This window comes from Aotus nancymaae, unplaced genomic scaffold (assembly GCF_030222135.1).
Source record: "Aotus nancymaae isolate 86718 unplaced genomic scaffold, 86718_ANA_hifiasm-v0.15.2.pri h1tg000067l, whole genome shotgun sequence".
NCBI classification, from domain to species: domain Eukaryota; kingdom Metazoa; phylum Chordata; class Mammalia; order Primates; family Aotidae; genus Aotus; species Aotus nancymaae.
In genome coordinates, this window is record NW_026988482.1 from 15,523,491 (window position 1) to 15,540,664 (window position 17,174).

At 48.2% G+C, this 17,174-nt stretch overlaps 1 protein-coding gene across 1 annotated transcript in view; it reads right to left on the reverse strand.

The window, feature by feature from the left end:
* Nucleotides 1–400: 400 nt before the first annotated feature.
* The window catches only part of TMEM44 (transmembrane protein 44), a 42,937-nt gene continuing 26,163 nt past the window's right edge, over nucleotides 401–17,174 (reverse strand). Inside the window, exons 9-11 of the mRNA XM_012448959.2 lie at nucleotides 15,465–15,623; nucleotides 5,723–5,755; nucleotides 401–1,739 (exon numbers count right to left, since the gene is read on the reverse strand). Of these exons, the coding sequence (XP_012304382.1) occupies nucleotides 1,629–1,739; nucleotides 5,723–5,755; nucleotides 15,465–15,623 (303 nt within the window). The 3' untranslated portion in view covers nucleotides 401–1,628. The remainder of the gene's footprint in view (nucleotides 1,740–5,722; nucleotides 5,756–15,464; nucleotides 15,624–17,174) is intronic.

The window sequence follows — 17,174 nt, forward strand, 5'->3', positions numbered from 1 at the left end:
TCCCTGCATCCGGCCCTCTGTACTTTCGTCTGTTTGAACGCTCTTATCTCCCCACATCCTGGGCCTCCATTCAAACCTTCCTTTTCCCTGGAAGTACAGCTTCAGTGGTTAACATCACAAAGCAAAACTGACTTCAACAAACTTTCCAAGACAACCAGGGACCAACACGGTTCAGATAAAGGGGATAACTAGGCGGCTTTAAGATCACTTGTAGTTCAGAGGTCACCCGGGGCATTAGGATCCATGCAGAGACCTGCAGAGCCAACCTACTTCCCCAAAGCACCCCCTTCATGCTGCCAGAACTTGCGCTGCCTCTCAGGAGAAACGGGGCTGCTACAGCTGAGTCACACAGGTGGCTGTGGGCCAGCCCGGAGCAGAACTGTGTTGCTTGGCATTTCTCCCAGTTCCTCTCGGGGCAGACTTCTGTGACTGTGTAGGGATTCATACTTACCATTGCACTCCACACGGAGATACTTTAATTTCTTTAAAAAGAATTTATTCACCCCAATGTTCGCTCCCACCTTACCCCCATTCCCTGCGCCCTTCCCTCACTCATGGCAGTATCCAAATCATCCCCAAATGGGATTGCTGTGCTTGAACACCTCCCATGATGCCTCTTATCCTCCACATGCATTTAGTTAGTTCCTGAAGCATACAGTCCCCTTGACCTGCAAACCCCACCTCAGCACGCACCTTGCCAGGTTGGAGAAGTCCTGGTACCCAGCGCAGTCTGCTTTGTTTTGCAGTGTCAGTGATCTCACAAACACTTGGCTGGCCACACAGTCCTATCTATAACTTCCAGCAGATAACTCAAGTGGGTGACTGGGGGGCAGGAGCCAGGTCTTGGTTCCTGTGTGTGCCCCAGGCCCCCCAGCACAGGGCCCACCCCTTTCATCTGGCTCAGCCAGGTCTTCCAGAATGGGCTCTGCTGAGATCCAAACATATTCGCTATTTGTGAGGTTAACTCATGGTTGGGCGTAGTGGCTCACATCTATAATCCCAGCACTCTAGGAGGCCAAAGGCAGGCGGATCACCTGAGGTCAGGAGATCGAGACCAGCCTGACCAACACGGAGAAACCCAGTGTCTACTAAAAATACAAAATTAGTTGGGTGTGGTGGTGCATGCCTATAATCCCAGCTACTTGGGAGACTGAGGCAGGAGAATCACTTGAACCCGGGATGTGGAGGTTGCAGTGAGCCGAGATTGCGCCATTGCACTCCAGCCTGGGAAACTTTGTCTCAAAAAAAAGAAAGAAAAAGAAAAAAAAACTTCTTCCTGGAACCTAGCAGGTATTCAGTTTATGGCCAAATCTCAAGGGAATAAAGGGAAAAGTGGGTCCAATGTCCTTTGGATTATCTTTACAAAGCAAGCACTGTCTGTAAACTTGTAATCTTCAGAACAAATGCTGGCCCTGTCCAGGTCTGTCCACAGGACAAGTCTTAGCTCCATTATGAGCTATGATGTCGACCAGCCACACTCAGTGGCGGCTCCTGGTTCCTCACTTTCCAGGGCAGCTTCTGCAGCAGCTTCAGTTCCTGCCACAGAGTCAGTGCACATTGATTCCCACTGCATTACTGAACACACTCCTGATCCTGGGCTCTGAGCTGGTCAGCTGGCTCCAAAGGTGTTAATCATCAGCACTCAGGTCTGCTGTCCTCACAGAGTCCCAGTGCACCTGGGATCCGAGTATCTCCACGTTGTCTTTGCTCCCTTCAAGGTTCACATCCTCAGGGTCCCACTGTGGAGAAAAGATACAAAGGGTACCTGGGTGGCATGGATGCTTCTCATCTGTTGAACCCCCCAAACAACAGCTCCAATCCTGGTTCTCACGATCCAGGCACAGACAAGGACAAAAGGGTAAGGACAAGTCACCCAGGCCTGTGTTTCTAGGACCTAAGGAGGCAAGCATAACTTTAAATCACGGAACGAATGAGCATCCACCCGAAACATAATAGCTCACTTTCTTCCCACCCTCATTTTCCAGCGTTCTCTGCCTCTACCAAGTGCTTGTCTAGTAAGACTGAGTCATGTTCTGTTTATCCTGACTCCATGCCTAACTCATTCCTGGAAAAAAAGCAGGCAAACTTAATCCTTTATTTTATTTGTTAAAGACAAGGCCTTGCTCTGTCACACAGGCTGGAGTGCAGTGGTGCAGTCATAGCTCACTGCCTCAAACTCCTGGGCTCAGGCAGTCCTCCTGCTTCGGCCTCTCGAGTAGCTGGGACTACAGGCATGAACTACATGCCTGGCTAGGTTTTTAATTTTTAGTAGAGATAAAATCTTGCAGTGTTGCCCAGGCTGATCTTGAACTCCTGGACTCAAGCAGTCCGCCCGCCTCACCTCCCAGAGTGCTCAGCTTTTATGAGGTTGAGCCACCACGCCCAGCTTCAGCCTGTTCTTTATGGGCCAGGTAAATACCTTTTCAGGAAACCTGCCCTGACTGCCTTAGCCCATTGAGCTCGCACCTGCACCTTGCTTTGTATTACCTATTCCACTCATTTGCACCTGAGCACAGACAGCCCTGACATTTATTTGGACATCTGCCTTGTTGTCTCAGGTAGATGAGCTCCTCAGGAACAGAGCAAAGGTTCGCTCTTGCCTCCTACATGGTGCTTCCTCCAAACCTGAGGCTCAGCAGACTTGTCAACACTTAAAACCCAATTCAGCGTGGTGGGCACTGCCAGTGACTATTGCATCACTGACTCAGATGAGTATGGGAAATTAAAATTTGCTGGGGTAAGAGTGAAAAGTTAAAACAAGTGGGCATGCTGGGCGCAGTGGCTCACACCTGTAATCCCAGCACTGGGAGGCCGAGGCAGGCGGATCATGAGGTCAAGAGATCGAGACTATCCTGGCCAACATGGTGAAACCCCATCTCTACTAAAAACACAAAAATTAGCTGGTCATGGTGGTGCTTGCCTGTAGTCCCAGCTAGTCGGGAGGCTGAGGCAGGAGAATCACTTGAACCCGGGAGGTGGAGTTTACAGTGAGCTGAGATCGCGCCACTGCACTCCAGCCTGGGTGACAGACTGAGACTCCATCTCAAAAACAAACAAAAACAAAAACAAACAAAACCAAGTGGGCACATAAGCATTGACGAAGCTGTCTGTGAAGTCCTCCCATTGTTCTGATATGATGGATTAGAGCCCAAGGGGCTCCTTAGTGTTACCTTTGGAGTTCCAGCCATGGAGGCAGGTAGGGATTGGGCTCAAGTCCTCCTCCTGTCACTAATTTGCCTTCGTTTTCTGGGGCCTCAGTTTCCTCATGTGTAAGCTGTGGTATTGGATCAGCACCTAGATAAGAAGATCTCTCCCGTTTCTGAGCCTCTTTGATGATTCTGAGGCACAAGGTCACATTTGACAGTACCAGGAAACCCGGGAAACAACAAGCAAAGCTGACATAGGATGTGTCTGCCTGGGCAGACGATCTATTTGGACAAGATAACAGAGCCAGGCATGGACATGCACTCCAAGAAAGATGCTCTAACGCTGCTCAAACTGAAGCTGAATCAAACATTCTGATCCTTAGAGGTCCCAGAGAAGATCCTGAAGGCCCCCTGAGCCACTGATGTCATGCCCATGCCATGGCAATTATAAAACACAAATCGCAGCTTTGTTTTGAACAGAAATAAAGAGCCCAGTTTGTTAGTGATGCACTGATAATAACTGAATCGAGTTCTAATACTTGGTGATTTTAAAAGCCATCATGTTAAAAAGACCACCTGATCCCCAGTGACCCTGCAGTGACCTGGTCTGTGTCGCTCATCCCCTGTACCTGTTTGGGCTTGTGCCAGCCACTTCGAAGTGCAAACATCTCATTAACTTGGATTGCAGACTTGGCTGGAGCCCTTTAACCAAATTCCTTTCTGACACTATCAGATCCCAAATAAAAGTGCCCACCAGGCCCCTCAGCCTGCATGACCCACCTCCCCAGTGAAAGAAGTAGGGCCCCGTTCTGTTCTCTGAGGATGGCCAGTGTGCTCTTTGATGAAAACTGTTTCCCACCTGAGGTCTGAGACCTAGATCATTGTTGTCAGAGTGTGTTCTTGGCCAGTCACACCAGACGCACCCGGGCTGCTGGCTGCTGGCTGAAAACACTGATGCTGGCTGGGCGTGGTGGCTCATGCCTGTAATCCCAGCACTTTGGGAGGCTGAGGCGGGTGGATCACGAGGTCAGGAGATGGAGACCATCCTGACTAATATGGTGAAACCCCATCTCTACTAAAAATACAAACAATTAGCCGGGTGTGATGGCACGCGCCTGTAGTCCCAGCTACTCAGGAGGCCAAGGCAGAAGAATCGCTTGAACCCGGGAGGTGGAGGTTACACTGAGCTGAGATCGCATCACTGCACTCCAGCCCGGGTGACAGAGCAAGACTCCGTCTCAAAACAAAAGAGAACAAAACAAAAACCCACTGATGCTGGGGGCCCACCCTAGCCCCCACAGGTAGGGGCTTGAGACCTAAGGTTTAGCATGTTTACAAGCTCCTAGAGTGATTCTTAGATGCCCTGATAATTGAAAACCGCTGTTCTAGCTTCTTAAATGCCTGCTTAAGAATTATTCTTGCCAACCCTGACCAGTTCAGGTGCCTGCAAACAGAAACAACCTGTCCCTTTGATCAAATGAGCCTTTAAACTGGTACAGGGTACGCACCACCACACCCAGCTAATTTTCGTATTTTTAGTAGAGACAGGGATCTCCCCATGTTGGCCAGACTGGTTTCCAACTCCTGACCTTAGGTGATCCGCCCCCATCAGCCTTCCAAAGTGCTGGGATTACAGGCGGGAGCCACTGTGCCCAGCCTAAAACTTCATTTTGTAATAAAACCACTGCTGGAAACCAAGGCATGAAGAGAATCTGAGCAAAAGATGATCCGTTTTCATATCAGAAACCATCCTAGGAGACGATAGGCACAGGTAGTCACAAAACGTGCCCATCTGTCACCTGGAGGCAAGGGTGGCACAGAGCGCCAGCTGCCCAGGGTCCCAGAATGACGATGTGCGGAACTGTTCATTGCCACAGCTGCTGCAGCCATGTCTGCCACTACTACTATTGTTCCAAACCACGTTTCTTCACTGGGTTACACACCTTCTTGAAGTCCCTACTAGATAGCTTGGGCTTACCAGAATACCCACAAAGCAGAACTCAGAACTGAGAGAGCCCTGAAAATCCTATGGATCCTCAGTCTTGCCTCTCATTTGATACTTTTTTTTTTCTCCTCAAGACAGAGTCCTTTCTGGGGACATTACCATTGTGAGAAAAAAAAAAAAAAGCGTCTTGCTCCGTCACCCAGGCTGGAGTGCAATGGCACGATCTCAGCTCACTGCAACCTCCATCTCCCAGGTTCAAGTGATTCTCCTGTCTCAGCCTCCTGAATAGCTGGGATTAGAAGCACACACTGCCATGCCTGGCTAATTTTTTTATAATTTAGTAGAGATGGTGTTTGCTGTGTTGCTCAGGCTACTCTCGAACTCCTAACCGATGGTGTTTGCTGTGTTGCTCAGGCTACTCTCGAACTCCTGACCTGGTGATCCGCCTGCCTCGGCCTCCCAAAGTGCTGGGATTACAGGCAGTAGCCACTGTGCCTGGCCAACATTTTTTTTTTTAACTAAAGGAATTTGTCATTGGGCCAGCCATCTAAGGACATCTCACAAAAACAGGGATTGAAATCAAGCCATAGGTAAACCCCTCCTGGAAGAGAAAGAGCATGACTGTCCATACCTGCTCCGAGTTTAGGGCCTCCCAATACTTCTGCTGTAGAATAAAAAGAGAGATAGGAAAAGCGTTGGACAGATTTTGCCACCATCACATAGCAGAGCAGAGCTCAGAGCCAGCCTGTCTGCTCAGTGAGCCAGGAGACAGGCCCTTAGATGGCTGGAGGCAAAGCCACAGGTGACTTCAGCAAGCAGGAAGGCAGCAGCTCCTAGCAGTCGCAATTTAGCTAAATGATCAATGAGATAGTTATGATAATTATGAAAGGCTGCATGTCCTGGGAAAAATTATAATCTATCAAGATTTAAAAATTACCGTTAGTAGAAATTATTATTAGGAGGAGTGGTAATAATAATAAATCTCTCATTTATTAACCACATGGTTGACATGATTCAACTCAAACCCATGAAACTAAGAAAGAGATGCCAATAAAATCCCTGCCTTGCGAAAACGGGGTATTTGGTACCAGCCAAGATTCATTTGTAGTCAGTGTTTACTGCATGGCTGGTCCCACTCCAAACCTCAAGTATGTCTGACTCAAATTCTTGCAGGGCAGGCATCACGTCTGCCCTTGTCACTCCAGCACCTCCTGCAGCACCTGGGAAATGTATGTTTCTTTTCTTTTCTTTTTTTGAGATGAAGTCTCACTCTGCCGCCCAGGCTGGAGTGCAATGGCGTGATCTCCGCTCACTGCAACCTCTGCCTCCCAGGTTCAAGCGATTCTGCTGCCTCAGCCTCCTGAGTAGCTGGGACTACAGGCGCCTGCCACTACGACCAGCTAATTTTTGTAGTTTTAGTAGAGACGGGGTTTTACCACATTGGCCAGGCTGGTCTCGAACTCCTGATGTTGTGATCTGCCCACCTCGGCCTCCCAAAGTGCTGGGATTACAGGCATGAGCCACCATGCCCGGCAGGAAATGTATCTTTCTGACATAGAGCTAAGAATCTATAAGTATCTGTTACATTGATCTGTACATGTCTGTTTTTTTTTTTTTTTTTTTTTTTTGAGACGGAGTTTCGCTCCTGTTACCCAGGCTGGAGTGCAATGGCGCGATCTCGGCTCACCGCAACCTCCACCTCCTGGGTTCAGGCAATTCCCTGCCTCAGCCTCCTGAGTAGCTGGGATTACAGGCACGCGCCACCGTGCCCAGCTAATTTTTTGTATTAGTAGAGACGGGGTTTCACCATGTTGACTAGGATGGTCTCGATCTGTTCACCTCGTGATCCACCCGCCTCGGCCTCCCAAAGTGCTGGGATTACAGGCTTGAGCCACCGCGCCCGGCCTACATGTCTGTTAAATAGCAGGCAGTCTGAACAGTCCACAGGATTTAGGGTTATTATCACATTAAAACAAAGTATGTTCAACTCTTTAAATTTTTCATTTTTAAAAAAGGAATTAATCTGAGAGAGGAGCTTGCTTTGTCACCCAGGCTGGAGTGCAGTGACATGTCTTAGCTCACTGCTGCCTCCACCTCTTGGGCTCAAGTGATCCTTCTGCCTCTGCCTCCTGAGTAGCTGTGACTACAGGTGTGTACCACCATGCCTGGCTAATTTTTATTTTATTTTTTTAGTAGAGATGAGGTCTCCCTCTGGTGCCCAGACTGGTCTCAAACTCCTGAGCTCAAGCAATCCTCCTACCCCAGCCACCCAAAGTGCTGGGATTGCAGGCATGAGTCACTGCACCTGGCCTAATTTTCATTTGATTTCATTTATTTATTTATTTGAGATGGAGTTTTACTCTTGTTGCCCAGGCAGGCATGAGCCACTGCACCTGACCTAATTTTCATTTTATTTATTTATTTATTTGAGATGGAGTTTCACTCATGTCACCCAGGCTAGAGTCCAGTGGTATGATCTTAGCTCACTGCAACCTCCGCCTCCCACGTTCAAGTGATTCTCCTGCCTTAGCGTCCTGAGTAGCTGGGATTACAGGCCCTCATGACCACGCCCATCTAATTTTTGTATTTTTACTAGAGACGGGGTTTCCCCATGTTGGCCAGGCTAGTCTTGAACTCCTGACCTCAAGTGATCTGCTTACCTCGGCCTCCCAAAGTGTTGGGATTACAGGCATGAGCCACCACACCCAGCCAGGTGTAAATCATTTCATCCATAAATATTTCAAAATGTATCTCATAGATAAGGACTTAAAAAAAAAAAACCCAAGCACAATGACATTATTATACCTAACAAAATTAGTGATAATTCCTTAGCATTCATCTTTTTAATAATATCCTGCTGAGGGAACATATACTGAAAAAAAGATTGTTTGGAAGAAATACAAATTACTAAATTGATTGTTCCACACACTCTGCAAAAGACAGAAATGTAGATGATATAAAGGAGCGTTGAAAAAGTCAACTTAGTAAAAAAAAAGTTTATTTAAAGCCAAGCAAACAAACAAGCAAACAAATAAATAGGCTCCAGTACCCTAACTGTGTTAAAATGAAATCTTGAAACTTATGATCTTAAATCTTCACTGACAGGCAATCTAAAATTTAAGAAGAGTGCCCTCTAGTGGGGATAGTCAATATTTTAAAAGTTACTTCATAAATCACTAATGACAATGTGTCTAAGGAGTACAGTTAACCCAAATCTTGATACCTGAGGTCTCTCCTCAACCCCCAAACTAAAAATAAATAAAATTATATGGTATTTTCAAACAAAGATCTGGCTGAGTGCGATGGCTCACGCCTGTAATCCCAGCACTTTGGGAGGCCAAAGAGGGTGGATCACTTGAGTTCAGAAGTTCAAGACCAGCCTGACCAACATGGCGAAACCCCATCTCTACTAAAAATACAAAAATTAATCGGGCGTGGTGGCGCACACCTGTAATCCCAGCTACTCAAGAGGCTGAGGTTGGAGAATCGCTTGAACCTGGAAGGCGGAGGTGGCAGTGAGCCGAGATGGTGCCACTGCACTCCAGCCTGGGTGACAGAGGGAGACTCCGTCTTACAAAAAAAAAAAAAATCTATCATAATTCTACCCTTAAAAGACAGCCTCTAAAAAGTTATTAAATAGCCCTCTGAAACATGTATGTATTATGTATAAAATAATAAAGCAAATGGCTTTTCTCCTTTAACATATGAGCATTTCCATATGCCCTTGAATCGTCTTCAGAAACATGATTCTATAACCTCCTCAAACCACTGCATACAGCATTTTAATTCACCTCATGTCTAAAAGCACACTTTTCCCAGAACAAATGATTTGGCTTTAAAAAGGGCAGACATCTGGCCGGGCACGGTGGCTCACACCTGTAATCTCAGTACTTTGGGAAGCCAAGGCAGGCGGATCACAAAGTCAGCAGTTCGAGACAAGCCTGGCCAACATAGTGAAACCCTGCTTCTATTAAAAATACAAAAATTAGCCGGCTGTGGTGGCAGGCGCCTGTAGCCCCAGCTACTTGAGAGGCTGAGGCAGAAGAATCTCTTGAATCTGGGAGGCAGAGGTTGCAGCGAGCTGAGACCGTGCCATTGCACTCCAGCCTGGGAGACAGAGTGAGACTCCCTCTCAGAAAAAAAAAAAAAAAAAAAAAAAAACGGCAGATATCCGGGGGAACATACCCTGATCTCTGCTGGTGCCAGAAAGTTTAGAGAGATAACAGAAGAGCCTTAGGCACAGAATCAGCAGGGACACATGGGCCTGAGACTTGGCCCTCTTCAGATGGAGCAATCTGGCATTTGGCGCTGTTCTCATGGCCCACACAGGTACATGGACATGCGTACGCACAAACGTACGCACACGCACACGCACATATGATTGCACTGGCTCCAGTCACAGGCATTCCCCAGTATGCAGACTTTGTTCCAATGACAGAAACAGCCTCTTTGCAGAATTCCTATAAAGCTTCTACCAGGTCTCTGGCATTGCTGGGAAGCACAGAAGGGGAAAAATGACTAGATGCTGTAAAAGTACTTTTGTCACCAAGGTGGACTGAACCTTTTCTTGAATCCCAGAGGCTAAAGAAAAAGAAGCCGGTAATCCCAGCACTTTGATAGGCTGAGGCGGGTGGATCACCTGAGGGCAGGAGTGTGGGACCAGCCTGGCCAACATGGTGAAACCCCGTCTCTACTAAAAATACAAAATATTCAATGGGTGTTATGGCAGGCACCTGTAGTCCCAGCTACTTGGGAGGCTGAGGCAGAAGAATCGCTTGAACCCGGGAGGTGGAGATTGTAGTGAGCTGAGATTGCACCACTGTATTCCAGCTTGGGTGATAGTGGGACTCAGTCTCAAAAATAAATAAATAGATAAATAAAATCCACAGGAGCAGCGGTCTTCAGGCCACTCACAGCACAGTGTTAGGTTCTTTCCCTGCTGTCACACATACCCCTGCCCCGTTTAGGTAAAAACGACAGTGAAATGTGATATCCCTAGTGGTTTCAATGCTGGGGGAAGTCAAGCCTGCATTTATAATATAGGTTCTGGCTGTCCCAGAAAGTGAGGGTCAGTCTCGTAAGCCCTGCTCTCTCTGGGCCTCTGTCACCTACATGTAGACCCCAGGCACGGGACTCTGAGCTCAGGAACCCTTATTCAATATCTGTTCATTGTGCCCTTCCGATGGCTTTGCCAGGAGTGAGGCTCACCGTGTACTGAATGGATGGGTGAGTGAATGAATGAATAGAACCGCAGTCTCCGTGGGGTATGCTGTCTTGTATGGAGATGGACAGAAATCTGCACAGCCCAGGAAAAAGACCTCTCTACATGGTTACTGGTCATACTGACTCTCACATCATTCGTCTGGTACCCTGACCAGTGCAGCCAGTGGGACACTCGAGGGAAGGTAAAAATAATCCAAGTTCTCAGCCAAGCGCTTGTGCCTGTAATCCCAGCACTTTGGGAGGCCGAGGTGGGTGGATCACCTGAGGTCAGGAGTTTGAGATCAGCCTAACAACATGGAGAAACCCTGTCTCCACTAAAAAATACAAAATTAGCTGGACGTGGTGGCATATGCCTATAATCCCAGCTACTTGGGAGGCTGAGGCAGGAGAATTGCTTGAATCTGGGAGGTGGAGGTTGCAGTGAGCCAAGATCACGCCATTGCACTCCAGCCTGGGAAACAAGAGTGAAGCTCCATTTCAGAAAAAGAAAAAATAATAATCTAAGTTCTCCCTCCATGCGAGCCCCACACTCCCATGGTCCTGTCTGTCTCAGCCTTCTCCTGATGAAAAGACACTTGGGTAGAGGGTCTGTTTTCTCATCTGTAAAATGGGAATAATGCATAATAAACATGGTCCTGCACACCTCCCTGGGTATCAGTCTCTGCTAAGGCAGTGGAGTGCAGTGGTAAGAGAGGCTTCAGAGCAGAGAGAACTGGGTTCAAATCCCAGGTCTGCCACTTCTTCTTTTTTTTTTTTTTTGAGATGGAGTCTTGCTCTGTCACCCAGGCTGGAGTGCAGTGGTGCGATCTCGACTCACTGTAGCCTCAGCCTCCTGGGTTCAAGCGATTCTCCTGCCTTAGCCTCCTGAGTAGCTGGGATTACAGGTGCATGCCACCATGCCCAGCTATTTTTTTGTATTTTTAGTAGAGACAGGGTTTCACCGTGTTAGCCAGGATGGTCTCGATCTCCTGACCTTGTGATCCGCTCACCTCAGCCTCCCAAAGTGCTGGGATTACATGCGTGAGCCATCATGCCTGGCCCAAAAACATTTCTTAGTTTTAAAAACAGAAAATAGGTCAGGCGCGGTGGCTCACGCCTGTAATCCCAGCACTTTGGGAGGCGGAGGCTGTTGGATCACGAGGTCAGGAGATTGTGACCATCCTGGCCAACAAGGTGAAACTCCGTCTCTACTAAAATACAAAAAAAAATTAGCTGGGCAGCATGGTGCATACCTTTAGTCCCAGCTACTCGGGAGGCTGAGGCAGAGGAATCACTTGAACCTGGGAGATGGAGGTTGCAGTGAGCCAAGATTGCGCCACTGCACTCCAGCCTGGTGACAGAGCAACAGAGCAAGACTCTGTCTCAAAAAAAAAGAACAAAAAATATAGATATATAGATTACCAGAAGGCCCAGGGGATTACATACCTGTAAAAAGATTTCTTGCTCATTTATTAAACAGTCTGTATTGGAAACGTTACAATCCTGGCTGACCTGCTATTGTCTATATTTAGTTTGGTATTAAGCTATCTCCTCACAGGACCTCAGTGGCTTTGTCATTTGTATTATCTGTATGTTTTCGGGCGTGAAGGAGGAAGACTGTGCTGGGAGGTGGGTGAGGGTTATGAGGAGGGAGGCTGCAGCGGCTGAACTTCTAAAACTATATTCCTTCTACATGGGCAAACGCATTCATTTCCACTTGCCTAATGTAAGTATGTGGCCCTGTCTTCTTGGAATTTACTTTTTATTTTCTTTGAGATGGAGTTTCACTCTGTCACCCAGGCTGGAGCGCAGTGATGTGATCTCGGCTCATTGCAACCTCTGCCCCGCTGGGTTCAAGCAATTCTCCTGCCTCGGCCTCCCCAGTAGCTGGGATTACAGGCACCTACCACCACACCCGGCTAATTTTTGTATTTTTAGTAGAAACTGGGCTTCACCATGTTGGCCAGGCTGGTCTCAAACTCCTGACCTCAGGTGATCCACCCGCCTCAGCCTCCCAAAGTGCTGGGATTACAGGTGTGAGCCACCTGTGCCCAGCTAGAATTTACATATTTTTAACAATAGATTTCCAGAAAAGAGAGAGATAAGAGTAGAGAAAGAACAAGGACTGCAAAACAGAAAAACGGCCCAACTGAGGGTGGGCGGCAAGCCTCGACCTTGTTTTCACAGAGCAAATGTTGCTTCTCCCTCTCCCCCGCCCACCCCAGACTCACCAACTTCACTGTCCCTGCCCCCTGAGCGCACCCTGCTGCCATGCTCACTCCGTTCCCCTTTAGCCTTAGATCTCTGCCAGGACTGCGGGCTCCAGGCTGCCAGCCACGTGCCTCGGGTGTCCTACAAATTCTGAGACCAGATCCAAGAACCAGACAACACAGAATGACACAGGAGTACAAGCCCAAAGCATGCAGAATTCCCAGCTCAAACCCAGCCCTCAGGGACCAGCTATGCTTCAGGATGGAGGGACAGAGAGATGCAAAGACAACCCAGGCCTCCGTAGCTCACCAGGGCACACGGCCAGCAGTGGAAGTGGTGTCAGAAAGGTATGTGCTCTGGGGCCAGGTATGGTGGCTCATGCCTATAATCCCAGCCAGCACTTTGGGAGGCCAAAGTGAGTGGATCACCTGAGGTCAGGAGTTTGAGACCAGCCTGGCCAACATGGTGAAACCCCATCTCTACTAAAAAAACACAAAAATTAGCCGGGCGTGGTGGTGGGCACCTGTAATCCCAGCTACTGGAGAGGCTGAGGCACCCAGAATCTCTTGAACCTGGGAGGCAGAGGTTACAGTGAACAGAGATCGTGCAACTACACTCCAGCTTGGGTGACGGAGTGACACTCCGTCTCAAAAAAAAAAATGGTATATGCTCCGGGCACTCAGAGGAAGGAGCCATTAGTCTCTGGGTCAGATTCTGAGCTGTGGCAATGAGGCCAAAGGCCTGGGGCCAGAGAACAGCCCATGGCCAGGCGGTGCGCCCAGTGAGGGCAGGGGGCGCCTGAGGCTGGGCAGGCTGTGAAAGGCCAGAGCTGCCACCCTGAGGAATCCAGACTTCATCCCAGTCAGTGGTACTGAGTTTCAGATTTCAAGGGCCAGTACAAGTTCAGCCAATCTTAGGGGACTTTAATTGGCCAATAAGGCCAATTAAAACCCAAAGCAAAAACTTGACACCAGCTACTGCTTCCTATTGCCATTCTTTCCCAAAAGGGCATTTAGCACCGAGACGGCTGGGATGAGAAAAACTGAAAGTGAAAGACAGTCCTCTTCCCCCACCGAAGACAGTCCTCTTCCCCCACCGAAGACAGTCCTCTTCCCCCACCGAAGACAGTCCTCTTCCCCCACCGAAGACAGTCCTCTTCCCTCACCGAAGACAGTCCTCTTCCCCCACCGAAGACAGTCCTCTTCCCCCACGGAAGGCAGTCCTCTTCCCCCACCGAAGACAGTCCTCTTCCCCCACCAAAGACAGCTAGCAATTGTCTACTGACAGACAAGCGGTCACTACATTTTCCCTGTGGTTCTCATTTTTCCACAAATGGAAACTTCCTCACTGAATAGGGCTGGGAACCACAACTGTGGGACCAAGTGAGAGAGCTACGCCTGTGTGTGATTAGTAGATAAAACTCAAAGCCGGGTGCGGTGGCTCACCCCTGTAATCCCAGCATGTTGGGAAGCCAAGGCAGGTGGATCACAAGGTCACGAGTTTGAGACCATCCTGGCCAATATGGTGAAACCCTGTCTCTACTCAAAATACAAAAATTAGCTGGGCATGATGGTAGGCACTTGTAGTCTCAGCTACTTGAGAGGCTGGGGCAGGAGAATCACTTGAACCCAGGAGGCAGAGGTTGCAGTGAGCCGAGATCGCGCCACTGTACTTTAGCCTCGGGCGACAGAACAAGACTCCATCTCAAAAAAAAAAACAACAAAAACTCAAAATGAGGTAAAATTTATGCAAGTGTCAGCCATGATGCCCACCGCAGGGCCCACTTGTTATGGCACCAGCAGCACAGTAGGATATAACTGGTGTTCCTCAGGAGGAAGAAAAGCTCCCATGGGTAAATTAGTTTGAGAAACACTGAGACTTTTTTTTATTTAAAAGAAGACGGAGTCTCGCTCTGTCACCTAAGCTGGAGTGCAGTGGCGTGATATCCACTCACTGCAATTTCCACCTCCCGGGTTCAAGTGATTCTCCTGCCTCAGCCTCCCGAGTAGCTGGTATTACAGGAACATATCACCACACCCAGCTATTTTTTAAATTGTATTTTTAATTAATTAATTAATTTTTTTGAGATGGAATTTCCATCTTGTCACTTAGGCTGGAGTATAGTGGCACAATCTCAGTTCACTGCAACCTCCGCCTCCTGTCAAGTGATTCTCCTGCCTCAGCCTCCTGAACAGCTGGGATTACAGGAACCCACCACCACACCCAGCTAATTTTTGTACTTTTAGTAGAGTCGGGGTTTCGCCATGTTGGCCAGGCTGGTCTCAAACTCCTGACCTCAGGTTATTTGCCCGCCTCAGCCTCCCAAAGTGCTGGGATTACAGGTGTGAGACATCGCACCCAGCCAACACTGAGACTTTTAAAAATTTATTACTCATGCATTTATCATGCAAGTGATCTATGAAGATTGGACTCCAATATGCAGTGTCCCTGCAATTAATGTGACCATGGAAACCTCTTATCAGTACTGAGATAGACTGTAGGAGCCCTGAAGAAATTCATTCATTTTTCTTTTCTTTTTTTTTTTTGAGATGGAATCTTGTTCTGGTGTCCAGACTGAAGTGCAATGGCGCAATCTCTGCTCACTGCAACTTCCGCCTCCCAGATTCAAGTGATGCACCTTCTTCAGCCTTCTGGGTAGCTGGAACTATAGGCATGAGCCAGAATGCCTGGCTAATTTTTGTATTTTTAGTAGAGACGGGGTTTTACTATGTTGGCCAGGCTGGTCTCGAACTCCTGACCTCAGGTGATCTGCCCACCTTGGCCTCCCAATGTGCTGAGATTATAGGCGTGAGCCACCGTGCCCGGCCTCATTCATTATTTAGCAGGTGTGAGGTTAACGTGGGTAAGATGAGAACAGCTGTGTAAGCCCCAGGAGCACCCAGCAAGTGTCAGCAAACGATGGCACCCATGCACCCGCCCAGCAGGCAACAGCCGTGTACCTCCAGGTCAGAGTTGATGGAGGGGACCTCGGAGGAGCTACTGGAAGAGACTCGGACCCGGATGACCTGAACGGGAGGGTATGACGGGGGCTCCTGCAGGGACGCATCTCCAGTGCTCGTCTGTCCATCACCCGGCAGCCTGGTGGCACTGCAGCCTGCCTACAAGGAATGTGAGAAAGGGCAGACAGGGACACGTATTTTAGTCTTCATGGGTGAATTGTCAAAGCATTCACAAACTTCAGTGTTCAAAATGTACAAAAGGGTGTGCAGGGCAGCGTCCACCTGTGCCCTCCTGCCCCAGCCATCCAGTTCTCCCAGGGGCAGCCAGTGCCCAGTGTCAAATGCACATACACATATTTCCCTTGATTTCCAAAATGGTAGCACACACTCCATTCTCTCAAGCATCTTGCTTTTTTCCACCTAACACTTATGCCTTAGAGATAGTTCTATATCAGAAGATTGGGGCAGGAGGGGTTGCTAGCATTTTAGGTGTTTCCAGTCTGTTTCACCAATCCCCTACTAATGGGTGTTTAGTGTGTTTCCAGCCTCTTGCTCTTGCAGTCAGTACCGACTGACTGCAGTAAATTACACTGTACATCCAATATTTCAGGGTAAAGGATAAATTCCTAGAGGTGGAATTGCTGGATTAAAGACAGTATGTACATTTGAAATCTGTATAGCTACTGCTATAAATATACCCCATAGAGGCTTTCCCCATGCCACCAGCAGGGGATGAAAGTGAGTTGGGATGAATTAGGAATGTTTAAGGTAGAAAGAAACTTGTGAGATTTTCTCTCTGTGTATCTATCTACCTACCTACCTACCTACCTTCCTGTCTGTCTGTCTATCTATCTATCTATCTATCTCTCTATCTATCTATCTATCTAACTATCTATCTATCTATCTATCTCAGACCAAAGCTTCCTCACATGGGCTCATGTAGACTCCCTCAGAGATCTACAGAGCTCCACCAGCTGAACTTCCGGAGTCCTGTAGGATTCACGTCATTCCACTGACACATGACAGGGCAAACAACCTGCTTTCTAGACCAGCATCTTCCACTAAATGAACCATGTGACCTAATGTATTGTTCATTTTCACGATGCTGATAAAGACATACCTGAGACTGGGAAGAAAAACAGGTTTAATGGACTTACAGTTCCACATGGTTGGGGAGACCTCACAATCATGGCGGAAGGCAAGGAGGAGCAAGTCATGTTTTACATGGATGGCAGCAGGCAAAGAGAGCACTTGTGCAGGGAGCTCCTCTTTTAAAAACTATCAGATCTCGTGAGACTTACTCACTGTCATGAGAACAGCATGGGAAGGACCTGCCTCCATGATTCAATTACCTCCCACTGGGTCCCTCTCACAACACGTGGGAATTCAAGATGAGATCTGAGCGGGAACACAGCCAAGCCACATCACCTAAGAAAGACAGGTGTTCTCTCTGAGTCTCAGTTTCCTAATATATAAAAGGGGGTGATAATCCCTGCTTCACCTCCAGTGAGGGGGTATTATGGGTTCAGATGTAGATGCCCTGGACACATGAGAAGAATGGCTGTGAGTACTTGACCCAAATCAAGCAGGGCTTCTGCCCTTGATGGGTTAGTGCACAGGTTCACGTGAGAGTCAGCTGGACGGGCAGAGAAAATCTACAAGAGAAACAAAGGTAGCGTTCTGGAAGCAACCCAGGAACACAGGGGAGGG